Source organism: Oenanthe melanoleuca, chromosome 28 (assembly GCF_029582105.1).
Source record: "Oenanthe melanoleuca isolate GR-GAL-2019-014 chromosome 28, OMel1.0, whole genome shotgun sequence".
Taxonomy (NCBI): Eukaryota; Metazoa; Chordata; class Aves; order Passeriformes; family Muscicapidae; genus Oenanthe; species Oenanthe melanoleuca.
The window spans coordinates 1,723,275-1,743,926 of record NC_079361.1 but is presented as its reverse complement, the minus strand read 5'-3'; the positions used below and the strand labels follow the sequence as shown (position 1 = coordinate 1,743,926).

The window sequence follows — 20,652 nt, the reverse complement described above, 5'->3', positions numbered from 1 at the left end:
CATTAATGAATTATAAGAATAAACTAAGATTTAATATCAGTAACAGGAGCCTTTCCATGTCCCCCTCAATGAATGGAGATGAAGGGCTTTGGTTGAATCAAAACTGATTAATGGGGGTAATGAATGGGGGGTAATGAATGGGGGGTAATTAATGGGGTATCCCCCAGCCTAGGGGGAATACCTCAGGCCAAGACAACTGATGGAGATATCCAGTCAGGAGAGGGGAGCCTTGAGATTCCCAATTTTGCCTCCTCTTTGGAGAATTTCCAAATACAACCGGCCTGGAATGCTCCCTGCATGTCAGGGGTGAGGAGAGGGAGCCCAGAGCAGCACAGGAAAGCAGAGGGGAAGGAAAATCCAAAACCTTTAATGAACCTCCAGAATTCAGCCAGGTTTCCAGACATACAAAAAGGAACTGTTCCCTGAACTGGGGGTGAGCTGCAGATAAAAAGACACAAATCCCAGGGGATGGAGTCCAGGAGGGGCTTCAGTTGGAGGGAGGGGGAGGGGGGATGGTGCCCGGGCCCTCGGTGGGGAGCGGCGGCCGCATCATGGGGGGCAGGGGAGCAGGGGGGGGCACCCCGGGGGCTGGGGGCAGCTGGGGGGGCACTGGGGGGGGTGGCACCGGCCCAGAGGGGGGCATGGGGGGCAGGGCCATGCCCCCAGGGGGAGGGGGGGGCATGGAGTCGGGCAGGGGGGGCCGTGGGGGCAGCCCGTTCATCAGGGGAGGGGGCGGCGGCCGCTTGACGGTGGGGGGCCCTGGGGGGAGGTTTGGGGGGGCTGGGGGCTTCTCCATCTTGAAGTGGAACTGGAGGAAGAACTGGGAGTGGGAGGAAAGCAGAGAGAAAGGAACAATTAATCACAGATTGAGAGAATCCTGGGCTGGATCGCACAGGGATCATCAGCCCAGCCCCCCCACAATCCCCCCCTGATCCCTCAGAGCAGGGTCCAAACGCTCCTGGAGCCTTGGCACCACTCCCTGGGAGCCTGGGCAGTGCCCAGCGCCTGCTGACAGCTCTGCCAGCACACAGGAGCTGCTCTCTGCCCCAGGGCTCAGCTCAGGCCCCTCCTGTGCCCCCAGATGCCCCAGCCTGGCAGCAGCTGTGACTGGTGCCAGGGCTGCCCCAGGTTTTAACCCCTCTGGGAACCCCCCAGGCACTGTCCCCTGCTGCCACAGCCCCAGGCTCCCTCAGGAGTGTGTGCAGGGAGCACAGGGCACAGAGCTATGCACAGCACCCAGTGCTGCACATTTCTCATAGACCATTAGGGTGGGAAAAGCCAAGCCTAACTCTAACCTAAGATCAACAAGTGCAGCCATCAGCCCAGCAACAGCAGCACATTCACCCCTAAACCAAACCCACAAACACTTCCAGGGATGGTGCCTTTACCACTGCCCTGGGCAGCCTGTTCCAATGCCTGGCAATGGGAAAATTCCTTCACTGAAACCATCTCCAGCCTAAACCTCCCCTGGCACAGCCTGAGGCTGTTCCCTCTGGTCTTTTCTCCTGTTCCCTGGGAGCAGAGCCTGACCCATCTGGCTGCGCTCTCCTGTCAGGGAGTTGTAAGAAGAAGAAGGGCCCCCCTGAGCCTCCTTTTCTCTGGATATTTATGCCCCATCCTGCTGCTGCTGCTGCCAGAAATTCAATCCTCTCCAAGATCCCACACAGGAGGATCTCTGTCAGGAGCTCTCACTGCACAGGTGCATTGAGGGAATGGAGATTTGAACATCAGAGGCAGCAGGGCACAACTGTCACTGTCTCAAGTTGCTCTGCTCTCCTTAAGGACAGACATTACAAAGCTCAGTTACCTGTTTGGTTTCTCTGTTCCAGTGAGTCCAAAACTTTCCCTCTGCTTTATCAATTTCTCTGCTTGGCACCTGCACCAAAAGAGAACACAGAGCTATTCTTAGCAGCACCAGATTAGCTCAAAGGCCCTTTTTAGCCCCAGAGCCTGTGAGATAAGCACAGTTATTCCAGGCCTTGCAGGGCTGTTATTAGACAGAGGTGGGGGCAGGAAAGAATTAAGTTACTTCCCTATCAGTCAAGGACAACCAGCAAAAATCCCTCCCTGAACATCTGCACAGAGGCTGAGGAGTGAAGCCCAGGAGGCTCCTGTCTGTCTGTGCCAGACACTGGGAATTCACAGCTCCCCAGAGCTCAGCACAGTCTGGTTTTCCTGCCAGAGTCCTCCAGCAAACCTCAGTGGGCTTTAATGACTTCCAGCCACGTTGTCCTGAGCCCCCCTCCCACTCCTTTAATTCCTGAGGGTCAGCACAGACATCAGAAGGTTCTGCAGGAATTAATCCAGAATATCCTGAGCTGGATCCCTCATGGATGATCAGTGACCCCCTGACCCCCCAAAATCCCACCCTGAGCATCCCTGAGAGCGCTGTCCAAACGCTCCTGCAGCTCTGGCAGCCTTGGGGACCATTCCCTGGGGAGCCTGGGCAGTGCCCAGCACCCTCGGGGGGAAGAACCTTTCCCTGAGCTCCATGCCAGCCCTGACACAGCTCCAGCCCTTGCTGGGCTCCTGGCCCTGTCCCAGAGCAGAGCTCAGCCCCTGCCCCTCTGCCTTCCCTCGGCAGGAGCTGCAGCCCCCGAGGAGTCTCCCCTCAGTCTCCTCTGCTCCAGCTGAACGAGCCAAGTGCCCTCAGCTGCTCCTCAGCCCTTCCCCAGCTCCGGGTCCCTCCTTTGGACACTCTCTAATGGATCAATATCCTTCTGACATTCCAGTGACCACACACAACAGGGATGGTGAGGCCACCCCAGTGAGAGCAAGGAGGGATTTGTCTTTACAAACAAGCTGTGGTCTGCTGGTAGGTAAAACCAGCACTGAGAGATAAAAGAAACAATGGGAAGGATTCCATTGATTGGTGAATGGAAAAAAAGATATTTGCTCTTACAAACTGCAGGTTTGCTGATAAATGAAATTGGATATTGAAAGATGAAAGAAGCAATGAGGAAAAACCATGACTTCTATAAGAATTAAAAAATAAAAGGGAGGGTTGTACATTAGAGGGGTATCTCAGGTATCAGGGTTCTGGGAAGTCTGGACCTCTCAAGTACCTCAGCCCATGGAGTAAGAGAGGGAAATTGGGGTAAAAAGGGAGGCAGTGTCCTCCAAAGATATGAGAGACCCCAGGGGAATGCCCCATGGCCTCTCCCTTTATTCAAATAAAGTTACAGAACTCCTCTGTCTCCGTTTTGGACATAAACCTCTGGTGGTTGTGGATTAATTTTCCTGACACCAGTGCAGAGCAGAGCAGGACAATCCCCTCTGTTGACCTGGCAAAGGCAGGAAGGGAACTCTCCCAGACTTCCCAGGTTTCCTCTGCCTGGTTTCCCAAGTTTTCTCTCCCAGATTTCCCAGGATTTCTCTCCCAGGATATCTCTCCCAGGTTTCCTTTCCCAGGTTTTCTCTGCCAGGATTTCTGTCCCAGGTTTCCCAGGATTCCTCTCCCAGGTTTCCCAGGCTTCCCCTGGCAGGTTTCCTCTCCCAGGTTTCCCACATTTCCTCTCCCAAGTTTTCCAGGCTTCCTCTCCAAGGATTTCTCTCCCATGTTTCCCAGGATTTTTCTCCCAGGTCTCCTCTCCCAGGTTTCCCAGATTTTCTCTCCCAGGTTTCCCACGTTTCCTCTCCCAGGTTCCCCAGGTTTCCCACGTTTCCTTTCTCAGATGTCCCAGGATTCCCCTGGCAGGTTTCCTCTCCCAGGTGTCCCATGTTTCCTCTCCCGTGTTTCCCAGATTTTCTCTGCCAGGTTTCCCAGGACTTCTCTCCCACATTTCCTCTCTCAGATGTCCCAGGTTTCCTCTCCCAGGTTTCCCCTGGCAGGTTTTCTCTCCCAGGATTTTTCTCCTAGGTTTCCCCTCCCAGGATTTCTCTCCCAGGATTTCTCTGCCAGGTTTCCTCTCCCAGGTGTCCCAGGTTTCCCCTCCCAGGTTTCCCCTGGCAGGTTTTCTCTCCCAGGATTCCCCTCCCAGGTTTTCTCTCCCAGGTTTCCCCTCCCAGGTTTCCCAGGTTTTATCTCCCAGGATTTCTCTCCCAGGTTTCCCCTGGCAGGTTTTCTCTCCCATGTTTTCTCTCCCAGGATTCCCAGGATTTCTCTCCCAGGATTCCCCTCCCATGTTTCCCAGGATTTCTCTCCCAGGATTTCTCTCCCAGGATTTCTCTCCCAGGTTTCCCCTGGCAGGTTTTCTCTCCCAGGATTCCCCTCCCAGGTTTCCCAGGATTTCTCTCCCAGGTTTCCCCTGGCAGGTTTTCTCTCCCAGGATTTCTCTCCCAGGTTTCCCCTCCCAGGTTTCCCAGGATTTCTCTCCCAGGATTTCTCTGCCAGGTTTCCCCTCCCAGGTTTCCCAGGTTTTCTCTCCCAGGTTTCCCCTCCCAGGTTTCCCAGGATTTCTCTCCCAGGTTTCCCCTGGCAGGTTTTCTCTCCCAGGATTTCTCTGCCAGGTTTCCCCTGGCAGGTTTTCTCTCCCAGGATTTCTCTCCCAGGTTTCCCAGGTTTTCTCTCCCAGGATTTCTCTGCCAGGTTTCCCCTCACAGGTTTCCCAGGTTTTCTCTCCCAGGTTTCCCAGGATTTCTCTCCCAGGATTTCTCTCCCAGGATTCCCCTCCCAGGTTTCCCCTCCCAGGTTTCCCCTCCCAGGTTTCCCCTCCCAGGATTTCTCTGCCAGGTTTCCCCTCCCAGGTTTCCCCTAGCAGGTTTTCTCTCCCAGGATTTCTCCCCCAGGTTTCCCCTGGCAGGTTTCCCCTGGCAGGATTTCCCCCCAGCCCCACCTTGAAGGCGATGGTCTCGTAGGGCTCGGCTGCCATCAGCAGGTACTGCCAGCGCCGGTCCGGGGGCTCGATGCGCTGCTCGTAGGCAGACATGAAGCGGTGCCGGGGCATGATGCTCTCAGCTATCTCAGGGTAATCGATCTGGGGGGGCAGGGCAGCATCAGCAACCCCTCTGCACCCCCAGCTCTGCTCCAAACACATTCCCCAGCGTGGGGCACACCCAGAGCAATCCCCAGGACAGAGGAAACACAGAGCGGAGGAAAGGGCTGAGAATCCCAGAATGGTTTGGGCTGAAAACTGAAAAAGGTGAAATTTGGGAGAGATATTGGGAAGGAGCTGCTCCCTGTGAGGCTGGGGAGGGCCTGGAAGTGTCCCAGGCCAGGTTAGAGCAAGTTTATCTCATGGAAGGTGTCCCTGCCCATCACAGGGGATTGGAAATAGAGAATTAAGGTTCCTTCCAGCCCAAACTATCCTGGGATTCTGGGATCTCATTCCACCTCACACTACACATTGCTCTCCCACCACAGCTGAGCTCAGGGATTTGCTCAACACAAACCAAGAAGATAAGGCCTCCTTATTATTATTGATCTCATGGATCCTGCAAAGAACTGCTCATTTAGCAACAGTTTTACCTGGAAAACCCTGACAAGGGGAGTTTTAACCCTGACTTACCTGGAAGAGAAGGCTCTGCTGGCCTGTTTCTGGATCTCTCTGTTTGGTAACTATAAAAAAAAAAAATAAGAAAGCTGAGAATATCCTCCAGCAGGGTGAGAGCAGCATTAATCTGCTATGGGGAACACACAAAGTTTCCAATAATTAAATATTACAAGATTTGGACAGGGCTTGGAGCAGCCTGGGACAGTGGAAGGTGTCCCTGCCCATGGCAGGGGTGGCACTGGATGAGATTTAAGGTCCCTTCTAACCCAAACCAGGCTGGGATTGTGTCACTGCTGTGGGCAGGTTTGGGCCCCTCACCCTAAGAAGGACACTGAGGGCTGGAGAGTGTCCAGGGAAGGGAACAGAGCTGGGGAAGGGGCTGGAGCACCAGGAGGGGCTGAGGGAGCTGGAAAGGGGCTCAGCCTGGAGAAAAGGAGGCTCAGGGGCCCTTGTGGCTCTGCACAACTCCCTGACAGGAGGGGACAGCCGGGGGGTCGGGCTGTGCTCCAGGAACAGGGACAGGAGGAGAGGGAACAGCCTCAGGGCCAGATTTAAGTTGAATACTGGGAAAATTCCTTCCCTGAAAGGACTGTAAAGCATTGGAAGGGGCTGCCCAGGAATCAGCATCCCTGAAGTGTTAAAACTTCTGTGGATGTTTGGGGACATGCTTTAGTTGTGGCCATGGCAGTGCTAAGTTTACTGCTGGACTCAATGATGTTAAAAGTATTTTTCAACCTAAATTATTCCATCATTCTCCTCTACTGAAGTTCAGCTGCTGTGGGGCAAAGCACTGGTAAGAGTAAAAAGCCAAATTTTGTACTGAAGGCCAAAATGATGGGATTTCAGAAAAAACCCCATGAGCTCTGCACAGAGTGAGTGATTTACAGCATTAATGAAAGGTGCTGCAGCACAAGAGAAGCAGAGATGAAATGCCATCATCTCCCTGGCAGCCTGAGACACAAACATCTATTATTAAAGTGGTTCTCCCTGCCTGGCAGCAACAGAGATGTTCCATGAGCAATTTCAACAATAAAAGGACTCCAGGAGGAGCCCATATCTTATTGATGGGCAGAGCTGCTCAAAAGGCTGATGAATAATTCACATCCCACTGCAGGCCCTGCCCATCAGGGACCTCCTGAGCACCCCAGACTCACCTTTGTAGCCTGGGCGCCCAATTTTCACGAATTTCTTCACTTCCACTTTGACTTTCTCTGGGGCAGGCTGGGCAGGGGCTTCCTTGGCTTCCTTGGCAGCTCGTCGGGCCCTGGGGAGTCATTTCAGAATTTCAGGTACCTGCCCTTGTTTCTAAAGGATGCCCAGGAACAGTTTGAATCCCTCAGCACAGATTTCACAGGAATCATGTCAGGAAAACCTCCTTCCCTTCCCCATCCTCCCTCTAGCTAAAGGCTGTCACTCAACCATCTGATCCACCCAGGCTCCACTGATGGATTCAAGCCAAACCTCAGATAAAGCAAAGCAAACTGGATTCCTTAAAATAAAACTTACAAACTTCTCCAAAGTATGGAGAAATCCAGATCACAGAATCTTGGAATGTCCTGAGTTGGAAGGACCCACAGGGATCACCAAATCCAACCCCTGGCCCTGCACACACCCCAACAATCCCACCCTGAGCATCCCTGAGAGCACTGCCCAAACACTCCTGGAGCTCTGGCAGGCAGAGTCCTTCTAACTAGACTCAGACAATTTGCTTTTAAACCTCCTTCTTCATCTTCCTTCAGAAATTTGACACCTGGATTTGAACTTTAGCCTCAAATGGAGATTTCCAGCAGCATTTTTAAAGCAGATCCAGGCTGTGCCTCCTGGCTGCATGAGGAACCACAGTAAAAGAACAATCAGAGAGCAGTGGAGTTAAAGATCTCCAGCATCACAAGATTAAAGTACTTCAGTAATGGAGAATAAAGTTATGCTAGAGGATGACTTACAAATTGGTCTGATGCTTCTTCCCCTGGGTATGTGCTAAGTAACTGCCCTGAAATAAAAAGCAAGGTAGAAGTTAAATGAAGCCATGACTGAAACATCCCTGTCACTCACAGGGAGATTGCATCACACCCTGACAAGGCTGTTTGAATCCTCAGCACAGAGCACTCTCACTGCAGAACTGCAGACTGCTCTCAGTGTGCTGCTGCCACACTGGCAGGTCTGACCTCCCCTCATGTCCCTCACTGCCCAGGTGCTGCTGCTGCAGGATCAGACAGGCAGGGCTGCCTCACCTCGTTGTTGTGCAGCGTCAGGCAAAGCTTGCACTCGTAGGAGCCCAGATGATTTTTCATAAAATAGGGATCCTGGGAAAAGAATGATTGAGAAGTTATGAGCAAAATCCATTGGCAAAGCAAGAGAATAAGCAACATACTGCAGAGTTCTGCACTGGAGGGAGTGCTGGGCACTGCCCAGGCCCCCCAGGGGATGGTCCCAAGGCTGCCAGAGCTGCAGGACAGCGCTCTCAGGGATGCTCAGGGTGGGGCTGCTGGGGACTCTGGGCAGGGCCTGATGATCTCTGAGGGCCCCTCCCACTCAGGATATCCTAGGATCCTGTAGCTGAGCTCAGATTTTAAATTAACAGCACAAAAGAGCTTTATGAGGAGGAAACAGAGAGAACCAACAGTAGCTGTGTGATTGGTGACAGAATTCCTGACTGCAGCAGGAATCACAACCCAAACCAGCCCTCAGGAGAATGGAAATAGGTGGATACACAAGAGATGGCACCTCCCTGTCACTGAGTCCCAAATACTCTTTATTCCCCCACATGCCCAGAAACAGAAGTATCTAAACCCAACCCACAGCTCAGCCTGGAGATGAGAAGGCTCTGGGGTGAGCATGGAGCCTAAAGGGACTCCTAGAGAGCTGGAGAGAGACTTTGGAAAAGGGAATGGCTTCAAACAGACCAAAAGCAGCTTCAGATGGGATACTGGGAGGAAATTCTTGGCTGTAAGGGTGGGGAGGCCCTGGCATGGATTTCCCAGAGCAGCTGTGGATCCCTGGCAGTGCCCAAGGCCAGGCTGGACATTGAGGCTGGTGTAGGAGCTGGTGGTGGATGGTGGTCAGGACAAACTCAGGTGCTCTCTATATTCTGGTCTTGAAGTTTGCAGTTTATTAAAGTGGGTGAAAAGGGCTCAGCTGGGAGCTGCCAGATGCTGCTCAAACAGGCCCAGAGGAGTTAAATAAGAAAGGGGGCAAAGCAAGGGTGAGGTGTGCAGGGACAAGAGCAAGAGAGACAGAGGGTGTCTGAGGGTGTGAGAGCAAGAGAGTGTGGTCTCCTTTTACAAAGCCTTAAATCTCCTTCTATCTTGGACATTCTAGTCTTTCACTAACCAACCTAGTACAAGATACAAATTCTTTAACATTTACATACAACCTACAGGAATGGCTACATTACCATGTTTTACTACTTTCTTATCTCTAAACCTTATCTTGGACCCTTCCTGTCATTCTTATCTTGGACCCTTCCTGCCATGCCAGGAGAGGGTCTCTGCTGCTCTTTGCTATGTTTGCAGCAACTGGCATTATCTTACCAAAGGGAGAAGACCTTCAGGCATCCACATTGCTGCTCTCCAGCCACTTTCATTTCAGTCTCACCTACAGTTTCTACATGCTTAGCATCTTTTGCTAACCAATCATCTCTACAGGGCACTCCTATTTCCTGCTCCCCTGCAGCCTGGGATGGTGGGAGGTGTCTCATTCCCTTCCAGCCAGACCCCAGTGTATCCAAGGAGTGGCAGACCCCAGAGGATCCATGGCAGACCCCAGAGGATCCAAGGAGTGGCAGACCCCTGTGTACCCAAGGGGTGGCAGACCCCAGTGTCTCCCATGGCAGACCCCAGTGTCTCCATGGCAGACCCCAGTGTCTCCATGGCAGTCCCCTGTGGATCCATGGCAGACCCCAGTGTCTCCATGGCAGACCCCTGTGGATCCATGGCAGACCCCTGTGGATCCATGGCAGACCCCAGTGTATCCATGGCAGACCCCAGTGTATCCATGGCAGACCCCAGTGTATCCATGGCAGACCCCAGTGTCCCCATGGCAGACCCCGTTGCCCAGGCAGACCCCAGTGTCTCCATGGCAGACCCCGGTGTCCCCACGGCAGCCCCCGGTGCCCAGGCAGACCCCGGTGCCCAGGCAGCCCCCGGCCCCACCTTGTTGATGTCGATGGTTTCCAGCGCCAGCTGCCGCAGGCGCTCCCGCCGGTCGCGGTTGCTCTCCGAGGCCGAGGCCACGCCCCCGCTGCCCGTTTTGCCCCCGGGGCGGTGCTGGAAATCCATGGTGGGCACGGCTGGGCTTCACTGCTCCCGGAGAAATGGGGTCTGTGGGAAGCAGGGACAGCAGGGTGAGGGATAACTGAAGCACAGAACTGTTCACCCTGGCCCTGGCAGAGAGGATGGGGATGACACCCCACATGGAGCACTCCCAGCACCACTATCTCAGCCAACTGGAGTACAAGGATCCCAAAATTCCCCCCGGAGCCCTTCCCATCTCCTCAGCAACTCCCAAGCCCAGCGAGGCCAGAGGCGCCCTGAGACCCCCAACAGGAGCTTCCCCTCCCCAGCAGCAGGTCTGGTGCTGCCCCACATCCCCAACACCCCCCAAGGCTCAGCAGCCCCACCGTGGGAGGGTCAGAGCCCCCCAAGCCCCCCGAGCAGTGTCCCCAAACCCCAGGTGGGGTCCTGAGTCCCCCCTGCCCTCAGCAAGGTCAGAGCTCCCCCCAGACCTCCCCACACAGAGACCCTTCCCAAAATCCTTCCCCACAGAGCACCCAGTTCTCCCAGTGTCTCTTCCCCAGTAACTCCAGTCCTGATTCTCCAGTTCAAGCCCACTGGCTCCCACTCAGGTACTCCTCCCAATCCTCCCAATCCTCCCCTGGCCCTATCCCAGTCTCCCACTTGTGATTCTCCAGTTCTCCCAGCCCCACCACCCCAGGCTGCCCAGTTCTCCCAGTCCTGTCCTGATCCTACCCCCAGTTTCCCAGCCTGGATTCCCCAGTACCCCAGAGCACCCAGTTCTCCCAATGCCTCATTCCCAGTCCCTCTTGTCTAACTCTAGTTCTGATTCTCCTGTTGAGGCCCCCCAAATATCCCCAGTCCTGCTTCCCCTGATCTCCCAGTTCCCCCAGTCCTGATTCTCCAGTATCCCCAGTCCTCCCACCCAAGTCACCCAGTTCTCCCAGTCCCCCTCCAGAAACTCCAGTCCTGGTTCTGCAGTCAGGAGGCCCCAGGTACCCCCAGTTCTGCCCTCCCAATGCTCCCAGTACCCCCAGTCCTGCCCCAGTTTCTCACTCATGATTCTCCACTTCCCCCAGCCTCACCACCCCAGTTCTCCCAGTTCTTCCTTCTCCAGCACCCTCAGTTTTCCAGCCCAGATTCTCCAGCACCCCCAAACCTCCCACCCAGGGCACCCAGTTCCCCCAGTGCTTCTCTCCCAGTACTTTCCCAGCAACCCCATCCCAGTTCTGCACTCTGAGCCCCTCAGGTGCCCCCAGCTCTGCCCTGCTGATCCTCCCAGTAGCTCCCAACCCCAACTCGTGACTCTCCAGTTCCCCCAGCCCCGCCACCCCAGTTCCCCCAGCACTCCCAGTTCCCCAGCCAATCTCTCCCAGTCTCCCCTCACCCAGTACACCCAGTCCCCCTTACCCAGTTTCCCAGTCCCCCCCACTAATCTCTCTCAGTTCCCCTCACCCAGCATTCCCAGTCCCCTCTCACCCAGCTCTCCCAGTTTTCCAGGCCCAGTTTCCAGTCCCCCTTCACCCAACACTCCCAGTTTTCCACTCCAGTTCCCCAGTTTCCCAATCCCCCCTCACCCAGCACTCCCAGTCCTCACCCAGCTCTCCCAGTCCCCCTTACCCAACACTCCCAGTTTACCACTCCAGTTCCCCAGTTTCCCAGTCTCCCTTACCAATCTCTCCCAGTTTCCCAGTCCAATCTCTCCCAGTTTCCCAGTTCCCCTCACCAATCTCTCCCAGTTTCCCACTCCAGTTTCCCCAGTTTCCAGCCCCGTTCCCGTTCCCGTTCCCCTCCCCCCGGCCCGTACCTGCGCGCGCCCCGCTCCGGCCCCGGCGCACGCGCGCTCCCGCCGCTCCTCGTGCACTTCCGGCACTGCTCTCGTCACTTCCTGTGCCGCGCACAACACTTCCGGGTTCCGCTGTGGGCGCTTCCGGCGGCGCTCCCGGGCGGGGCCGGGGCGCGCCCGCCATGCGCTACAACGAGCGCGAGCTGCTGTCCCTGGCCCGGCAGCCCGCAGAGAAAGCGGCCGAGATCCGCATGAGCGTCCCCAAGAAGGGCAGCGGTGAGGGCAGCGCGCGGAGGGGGGGCCTGAGCGGGGAATGGGGACTGGGGGTGCTGGGGAGGGACTGGGAGAACTGGGGGTACTGCAGAATCCGGGCTGGGGGTACTGGGGAGGGACTGGGAGTACTGGGGTTACTGGGGAGGGACTGGGAGTACTGGGGGTGCTGGAGAATCAGGGCTGGGGTTACTGGGGAGGGTCTGGGAGAACTGGGGGTACTGGGAGAACCAGGGCTGAGAGTACTGGGACAACTGGGGGTACTGGAGAGGGAATGGGAGTACTGGGGGTGCTGGAGAATCGGGGCTGGGAAAGAGGGAGAGGAGGGACTGGGAGAACTGGGGCGGTGGAGCTGAGGATACTGGAGAATCACGAGTGAGAAACTGGGGGCAGGACTGGGCGACTGCAGAATCGGGACTGGGGATACTGGGAGGGACTGAGAGAGAGCCTGGGTGCCCCGGGGGTACTGGTGGGACTGGGGGAACTGGGGAATCACAAGTGGGAAACTGGGAGTAGCACCAGGGAAGGACTGGATCCCTGGCAGTGCCCGGTTGGACACTGGGCTGGGATGGTGGGAGGTGTCCCTGCCAGGGCAGGGTGGCACTGAGGGGCTTTGAGTCCCTTCCAGCCCAAAAAGTGAAATACCAGATAAACACATGAGGGCCCCTGTCTGCAGAATCTCAACTGGAGTTACTGGGGGAAAGGCTGGAGAGGGACTGGGGAGCTGGGAGAGAGGATTGAGAATCCAGACTGGGAAACCAGGGCAGGACTGGGAGTGCTGGGGGGCAGGACTGGGAGGGCTGGGGAGCAGGACTGGGAGTACTGGGGACAGGCAGACTGGGAGGGCTGGCAGTGGGGAGCAGCAGTGGTGGGATGCAGCCTGGGGTGAAGGGAGGTGCTGGGGCTGGGAGATCCCCATGTCCTGGGGTCTGGGACTCAGGAGCTGTCCCTGAAGTCTCCCAGCACACTCCCATGCAAGGCCCTGGGTGCTGCACTCACTCCCTGTCCTGGGCACCTGCTGGACTTTGTCCCCTGGAGTGACACCTGTGCAGCTGCAGCTGTTCTGGAGTGCCTGAGCTGCTGCTGTCTGGGCTCTGAGCTGCTGGAGAAGCTGCTCCCAAAGGGGCTTTGTCCCCCTGAGGCCTCTCAGAGTGTTGGGGGGCAGCCCGGGGTGGGGGCAGGGTGCTGTGGTGGGGTCAGTTCTCCCCCCAAACCTGCCCTGCCCCCGTCCCTGCAGTGCTGAAGAAGCGCCTGGTGAAGCTCGTGGTGAATTTCCTCTTCTATTTCCGCACTGATGAGGCCGAGGTAGGGACTGGGACTGGGGTGGGGTTTGGTCCCCTCCTTCTTTCTTCTTTTTCTCTGCATGGATTGTGTGGGCTGGGAGAATGGTGCAGGGGCAGAGCTGGAACAGTGCCCACCTTTCATCAGCTCAGCAGGGCTCCAGGAGAGCTGGAGAGGGACTGGGGACAAGGGATGGAGGGACAGGACCCAGGGAATGGCTGCCAGAGAAGAGGGCAGGGCTGGATGGGATATTGGGCAGGAATTGTTCCCTGGGAGGGTGGGGAGCCCTGGCACAGGGTGCCCAGAGCAGCTGTGGCTGCCCCTGGATCCCTGGCAGTGTCCCAGGCCAGGCTGGACATTGGGGCTGGAGCAGCCTGGGACAGTGGGAGGTGTCCCTGCCATGGCAGGGGTGGCACTGGATGGGATTTGAGGTCGGTTCCAGCCCAAAGAGTTCTATGAAATACAAGATAAATCAAGTTTTCAATCCCTTCCCTGCTGCCTGATTTGCTTCTGGCACATTGTGTCACTTGGGCAAGGATTTCCTGTGGTTGCTCTTGCTCATGGCCAGTGTCACCCACTGTCCCCATGACCCTGAGTAGTACCAGGTGGTTTTTTGTTCATCCTGAGCTGCTCCAGCTCCCCTCAGGCTTTTTAACCTCTTGCAAGGCTCCAGGACAGCCCTTCCACAGCTCAGTGTTGGTTATTCACAGTAGATGTTTCATCTTTGGTTTAAAAAGCAAAAGTTTTTCTGTGCTATCACAGAGTGATAAAGACCAGGCTGAACCTGAGCCAGCAGAGGTGATTAACACCTAATTAACAAATGCAAAGTGCTACAGGTGAGACTGGCATGAAAATGTCAATTAAAGGAACACAAAATAAGGTGCAATCAGACTGAATTATTTCAGAGTAGCAGCAGCTTGTGAAAGTTGTTTGAAAGGCTCCAGGGAAGGCCTGGGGGTGCTGGGGGCACTGTGGGTTAAGCCAACCCTCTCTCCATGTGTTTTCCAGCCCATTGGAGCTCTGCTGCTGGAGCACTGCAAGATCACCAAAGAGGAGGAGAACATCTTCTCCATCAGTGAGTGCTGCATGGACACCCCTTTGTCCTTCCTCGTGGCATGTGGGAAAGGAAATGTTTTACTGCCCAGTTCCTGCTTTTCCCTGTTTCTCTGGTGCCAGTGGGGTCAGCTCTGCCCTCCCCTCCTTGCTGGGGTCCTTGCTGCTCCCAGGGGACAGGAGAGAGGAAATAACCTCAAGTAGTGCCCAGGACAGGTTTAGGTTGGATATTGGGGAGCATTTACTCACCAAAAAGGTTTGGAAGTGCTGCACAGGCTGCCCAGGGCAGTGGTGGAGTCCCCATTCCTGGGAGTGTTGAGGAAGTGCCTGGCTGTGGCACCTGGACAGGGGTGAGTGCTGAGCCTGGTGCTGCTGGGCTGATGGTTGGACCTGATGGTCTTAGAGGCCTTTTCCAACTTTAACAATTCCTCAGCCTTTCCCCTCCTCAGCTGCCAGCTGTGCTCACTGTGCCTGAGGGGATCTCAGGGATCCTCCATGGCACAGCCTGTGGGATTGGCAGCAGCACCAACAGCAGCCAGACCCCACTGGGTGCTGTGGAATCCCTGGCAGGGGAGTTTGGTTATTGACAGATCTGTTCTGGGCTGCTGCATTTTATAAAAAAAAGCCCTGGAGAGGCTCAGATAAAGCTGCTCCAGCCCCATCCTCCCCTGTCTGTCCTTGTGAGGGCTGCAGCTGGCCCAGCTCCCCTGGGAGCAGCCTTTGATCCTCAGCTCTCCCTGCCAGAGGTATGTGGCCACAATAACAGGATGTTTCTCCAAGGCCATCCCTGTATCTTTTGGCCTGGCTGCCAGGCACAGCTGTGGCTCTGTCTGTGCTTCCCAAGGAGCTCAAGCAGCCTGCACACACTGGGCCTGGAGCACCACGTGCTGGATTCTGGAGCTCTGGTGGCTCAGGATTCCTGAGCAGGGTTCAACCCAGCAGTGCCTGGTGCTGGGATGTGTGCACAGCACATCCTGAGCTGCTGCTGCAGCCTGGCCCAGGAGTTTGGCAGCACTGAGGGTGTGCTCAGCAGAGCTCTGGGGACAGGAGCTGCTGCAGGACCTGCCCTCCATGGTGGGAGCACATCCCCACAGCCCCAGGAGCCTCCAGCACAGCAGCTCAGGGACTCCCCAGTGGCTGCTCCCTGCAGGTGTCCCAGCTCCTCCCCCAGGGCTGATTCCCACCTGCAGTTAAATCCATGGTGTCTTTGCAGGGGGCCTCAGGCAGTCAGTCCTGGATCTGGCTGTGCTGCTCCAGTTCAGTTCCCCTCAGTTTGGGAAGTTGCTTTTGGCTGCCCTAAGCTGGGAAATGCTGTGGGCAGCTGCCCCAGGCACCCAGAGCCACCAGGGGCTGGAGAGGGGCTGGAGGTTGGGCTTGCAGGGTCGTTCCCAGCTCATCTTAGTTAACAGAGCTGCTAATTATGGCCTGGCAGAGTCTGGGGAGGGGAGCAGGGGAGCACCAGCAGCTCTGCCAGGACCTGCCTGGAGCCTTTCCTTGTCCCTGGCAGGTTTCATCGAGGAGCCAGAGAGGAAATACTGCTTTGAGTGTGCCACGGAGGAGCAGTGCCAGGAGTGGGTCGAGGCACTCAGGAGAGCCAGGTGGGCTGAGCCTCGGAGCCAGGGCAGTGCTGGGGGCTCTGGGATCAGGAACTTGTCCCAGACAAGCTTCCCTCCAGCTCTAAACAGCATCTGGAACTTCCCCACACCCTGCTCTGCTCAGCCCTCCCCGTGCTCTGCTCTTGTCCTGCAGCTACGAGTTCCTGAGGAGGAGCCTGATCTTCTACAGGAACGAGATCCAGAAGATGACAGGGAAGGTGAGGCAGTCCCTGCAGGGCTCTCCTCAGCTGCTGCCTGATGTTTGGTGGCAGCAGGGGCTGTTGCTGCCAGTCCTGCCCAGGCTGTGTGTGGGAAGGAGATCCCAGATCCCACAGGGATCCTTCCCTGGCTGCTCACTGCCACGCTGCTGCTCACAGCCCAGTGCTGGGGTGGCCCAAGGTCTGGAGCTGGGCTGGCCTGGCCTCTGGGGGTCTCTGGAACAGTTCACAGCAGCCCTGGGCACATCCATGGCTGGAGGTGCTGCTCACTCCTGCCCCGTGCTGGGAGCATCCCTGCTCCAGGGAGGGAGGTGGCTGTGGCTGCCCTGGACCTTGGGTGTGTCCTGTGTGTCCCAGGGCTGCTGGGCTTTGTCTGATCTCACTGGTGCCTCCTGTGCTCCCACAGGACCCCCTGGAGCAGTATGGGATCTCTGAGGAAGCTCGTTTCCAGCTGGGAGCCCACAGGCAGTGACCCCCCTCACCTGGCTGCAGCTGCCTCTGGCTCCACCCAGCCCTGCAAGGACAGCAGCTCCCACTGTGACCACAGGACTCTTTTATTTATTACCCAAATCGTTTTGTACTTTTTTTTTTTTTTTTTTTTTAAGGGACTTTGTTGCACATTCCCAGTTCCCCAGCTGGGGAGGCTGAGCTGCTCTGTGGGTGCTGCAGTGGGGGCAGAGCCCCCAGCCCTGGGATGAGCAGGGGACTGAGGGCTCCCAGCTCCTGCTGGGGCCTCCTGAGCAGCTCCAGCCCTTCTGCTCTGCCTGTCCTGAGGGGCTGCTGGCCTTCCCTGGCTCAGGATCCTCCTGCAGTCCCAGGAGCTGTGGCTCATTCCTGGCTGTAAGAGCATGTTGGGACTGATTCCTGGGCTCCAGGGTTAACCCCCTCCTGCCCCTCCAGGGAGGAGTGGGAATTCCTCCAGCTCAGATGGAGAGGGAAATCTGCTCCCCTGTGCAGCCATGGCCTTTTGGGCTCTTTTTTCCCTCCCCTGGGCAAGTGCTGGAATTCCTGGGGGCTGGATAAACCCATCCAAAAGAACAAAGCTGCAGCACACGAGGGAACAAAGACAGGGAGAGATCCCTGAGCACTCTGCCTGTCTGCAGAGCTCTGCAGAGCTCCAGCTTCCCAGGGAGGAGAGGCAGATGGAGGAGCTGGCAAAGGCAGGAGCTGCTGCCTTTGGCTGGAGGATGGAGCTGCAGGACTGCAGCCAGGCATTAACCCTTCATTCCCTGGGCCACTGCTGCAGCTTTTCTCCCCTCTCTGTGTCCCCTTTGTCCAAAGGGACAGACCAAAAAACTGTGCCAAGGTCACAGGGAACCAGGGCTGCCTGTCCTGCAGCTCCTGCAGGAGAGATAAAGATTAGCAATAACATCCCATAGGATCAGCCCTGGCTGCAGCTGCACCAAGGAAAACTGCCCAGAAATGAGGGATGGAGGACACTCCCCACACCCAGGGCTGCTGCAGACCCTGGTTGGTGATGCCAGAGCAGCTTCCTGGAACCAGCCCAGGAAAAGCCTCTGGGCAGGGCCCAGGTGTCACTGTCAGAGGTTCTGGCAGCAGGAATGGGGCTGGGGCTGGGCTTTGGGAGCTGCAGCTCTGGGTGTTGTTCCCCTCAGGCTGCTCAGCCCGAGGAGGGGGTGGAGCAGCCTCTGAGCTGGGATTGAAGGGAATTCTGGGGTCTTTTCCTCCTTGGCTGGGAATTCATGCCCAAAGCAGAGCCCACACTGCAGCCTTTGGGATCCTGCTGTTCCCTCTTTACCTCATGCAGCTGAGTAGCAGGAGTGACACCTGTCACTGATGCTTTTGTTTTAATCTCAAAGCTGAGATTTTTCCCTCCCCAGATACTCCCTTTCCCTTGAATCATTCCAGGTGCTTGCTTCAGAAATGACCAAAAGAGCCGAGGGCAGCAGGGAGGGAGCAGTCCAGGGGGGGTTGCCAACAGATGGCAGCTGCAGGGAAGCAGCAGCCAGGGATTAAAAGCAGGAACACACAGAACTGTGCTTTAGGGAATCAGTGTCCCTGGATGACTCCAAAGTGCATTTTAATCCTGCCCAGGCTGCATTTTTACAAAGCAGAGCTGAGTTCTCAGCTGGGCTGGCAGCACTGCAGCAGGTGTGTCACCTGTGCCTTGCTCTCAGTGCCTCCTGCTGGACCTTTCCCCAGCTGGAGCTGCCACCCTCCAGTGTCACTGCAGAAATGGGTGTTTTGTTTGCTGTTCCAGGGAACAGTTGGGTGAGCAAGAGCAAAGCCCAACACTGATTTCAATGTTCATCACCAATGACATTTCTTAACTGAATGTACAACAAAAGCTGTGAAGAGTTCCCAGGGCCAGGCCAGGCCCAGGGACTCAGATCCATTGTGGGGCAGGGCTGGGACACGGGTGGGATTTGGGGAGGGAGGATGGTACTTTGTATACACTTGGAAATCTGTATCAACTGCTGGTGATTTACAGACAATTGCTCGTTTTTCACACTCTGACTTTGCTTGTTGTGTTTCAGCTTCAGCTGGGTCCAGGCTCCCTAGAGCCAGCTGAAGCCATTTCTCTGTTGTACAGTGAACATTCCCAATAAATTCTGTTTTAATCTGTGATGGTCAGAACTGTTCTACAACACCAAAACCTCCCTGGGAGGGGTGGCTGGAGCCAGCTCAGGGGCACCAGGAGTGATTCCTGCTCCAGCTGGGGGTGGCTCCACAAGGGGCTCTGGAGAGGCTTTTTCATACAATCAGAATATTCTGGGTTGGAAGGAACCTTTAAAGCTCATCTAACCCAACGGGTTTTATCTGCAGCAGGGCAGGGGCAGGTGCCAAAGCTGTGGAAGAGGAGCTGGGTCAGGCTGGGGGCTCTGGGTGAAGCTGGGACTGGGTCTTGTTTTAAATCCTACAGGGAATGAGCTCAGGAAGTGTTTGTGGTTTAAACACAGCCCTGGCTGCCTTTGGGTTTGTTGCACTGCTGGCTCCAAGGGAACAAAGCTTGGATGGGTTGGGAATTACAGAAGCATTGAGGTTGGAAAAGACCCCTGAAGAATCACTGAGCCCACCATGACCCAGCACTGCCACAGCCACCCTGCCCCGTGTCCCCAAGTGCCACATCCACCCTTTGTTCCAAGGCTCCCAGGGGCTCCACCCCTGCCCTGGCCAGGCTGTTCAGTGCTTCTCGAACCTTTCAGTCAGGAAATGTTCCCCATGTCCAACCCAAACCTCCCCTGGCCCAGCCTGAGGCTGTTCCCTCTCCTCCTGTCCCTGTTCCTGGAGCACAGCCCGACCCCCTGGCTGTCCCCTCCTGTCAGGGAGTTGTGCAGAGCCACAAGGGCCCCTGAGCCTCCTTTTCTCCAGGCTGAGCCCCTTTCCAGCTCCCTCAGCCCCTCCTGGTGCTCCAGCCCCTTCCCCAGCTCTGTTCCCTTCCCTGGACACTCCCCAGTGTCCCTTGATTGCCCAGAGCTCCCCAGGCCCTGCTGTCCCTCCCCAGAGGGACCCTCAGAGCTGCAGGTGCCACCTGTCCCTCTGTGCCCCCACAAAATCCCCAAATCCCATTTCCCTCCTGATTCCAGCCCATCCTGCTGAGGCAGTGAAAGTCCACACGAGCTCGGTGTATTAAAATACAGACACTTTAATATAAAGACAAAACTTCAAAGCATCATTTCAATTACAAATCAAGGGAGACACAAGAAATTAAGTGGAAGGAGGGGAGCAAAAACTAACTCTTACATTGTGGAGAATTAGAAAGGCTGGGTGGAAATATATATATTATACATACATATATACACACCAGAATTCACACTACTGCTAGGCAGGAATGAAAGGAATGACAGGACAACTTACCAGTATTAAAAAAAAAAAAATAAAAAAAAAAGCCAAAAAATAACAACCAAAAAAAAAAAAGATAAATTAGGGGAAGTTTGAATTTTAAATAATTCAGTTTAATAGGCTAAACTATATAAACTAATTCCTATTCACTAGGAAACATCCCATATCACTGTCCTAAGAAAATGGGTTTTTCTAAAAATCCATTGAAAAATGGATTTTTATTAGTAGTTAAAAGTTTACTAATCAATTCCTGAGCAACAGCAACCTCATCATCTACTGCTTTCCCCATCCAAGTCCCACTCAGCGAGGGCAGGCTCTCACTCCTAAAAAGTTTAAGTAAAACAGAGACCTAAAAAGTTGGGTTTTAATTGGAAATCGATCACTTCAAAGATTAATAGGTTAAAAAAGCCAAGCAGGATGGATCAACCCATTCCACCTTTTTCCTCAATAACTCCAGAGACAAAACCTTTAAAAAAATTATTTGACTGCACCAGAAAAGCAACCAGATGTACCTCGAGAAAACCAAAGGATCACAAATCTGAGAACTTCAGGGTTAGCATTATCAAACTTTGAATTTTCAGATGTGATTTTGTTTTTACACCAAAAAGAACTCAAGGAGCCTCTTCAGGAAGGTTCCCAAACCTTTTTGCAAAAAGCAAAATTACTGGAGAATTATTTCCCAAATCTTGTTGTCTCAGGTTTAAACCCTGAAGTTCCCAATAACAGCATCTTTCAATGCAATATTCAGTCTAAATAGATATTTATATATTTATAATGTATAAGGATAAATAAAATATGGCACAACAACATTTTGAAACTGGAACTGCAGCTTTTAGTGAAAACCTGATCCGCAATTGGAGCGGAAAATGGAAATGAAGCAACAAACAAAGGAAGAAAAAAACCCTTTAAAACCAGTAAGACTTTAAATATTCACAGACTGCACATCTGTGCTCCCAAAACTCCAATTCCTGTGATTTTTCC

The 20,652-nt window shown here is 55.0% G+C and overlaps 2 protein-coding genes and 1 long non-coding RNA gene across 3 annotated transcripts; 2 read left to right on the top strand and 1 right to left on the bottom strand.

Annotated features, from left to right (window-relative positions):
* Nucleotides 1-347: 347 nt before the first annotated feature.
* SF3A2 (splicing factor 3a subunit 2) lies at nt 348-11,544 on the bottom strand. Its single transcript, XM_056512850.1, has 9 exons — nt 11,472-11,544; nt 9,584-9,751; nt 7,664-7,735; nt 7,376-7,422; nt 6,587-6,696; nt 5,448-5,497; nt 4,776-4,916; nt 1,808-1,876; nt 348-820 (listed from the first exon to the last, which is right to left on the bottom strand). Exons 2-9 carry the CDS (start codon nt 9,707-9,709, stop codon nt 488-490), a joined length of 948 nt encoding a protein of 315 aa, XP_056368825.1. The 5' UTR covers nt 9,710-9,751; nt 11,472-11,544; the 3' UTR covers nt 348-487.
* LOC130264565 (uncharacterized) lies at nt 3,763-4,226 on the top strand. Its single transcript, XR_008842483.1, has 3 exons — nt 3,763-3,803; nt 3,939-3,952; nt 3,995-4,226. It is a non-coding gene; the product is annotated as an uncharacterized LOC130264565 (long non-coding RNA).
* Nucleotides 11,545-11,569: 25 nt separating the features above from the next.
* On the top strand, nt 11,570-18,452 carry PLEKHJ1 (pleckstrin homology domain containing J1). Its single transcript, XM_056512852.1, has 6 exons — nt 11,570-11,726; nt 12,958-13,025; nt 14,010-14,076; nt 15,562-15,652; nt 15,804-15,867; nt 16,274-18,452. The coding sequence occupies exons 1-6, from the start codon at nt 11,633-11,635 to the stop codon at nt 16,337-16,339; spliced, it is 450 nt and encodes a 149-aa protein (XP_056368827.1). The 5' UTR covers nt 11,570-11,632; the 3' UTR covers nt 16,340-18,452.
* Nucleotides 18,453-20,652: the final 2,200 nt, after the last annotated feature.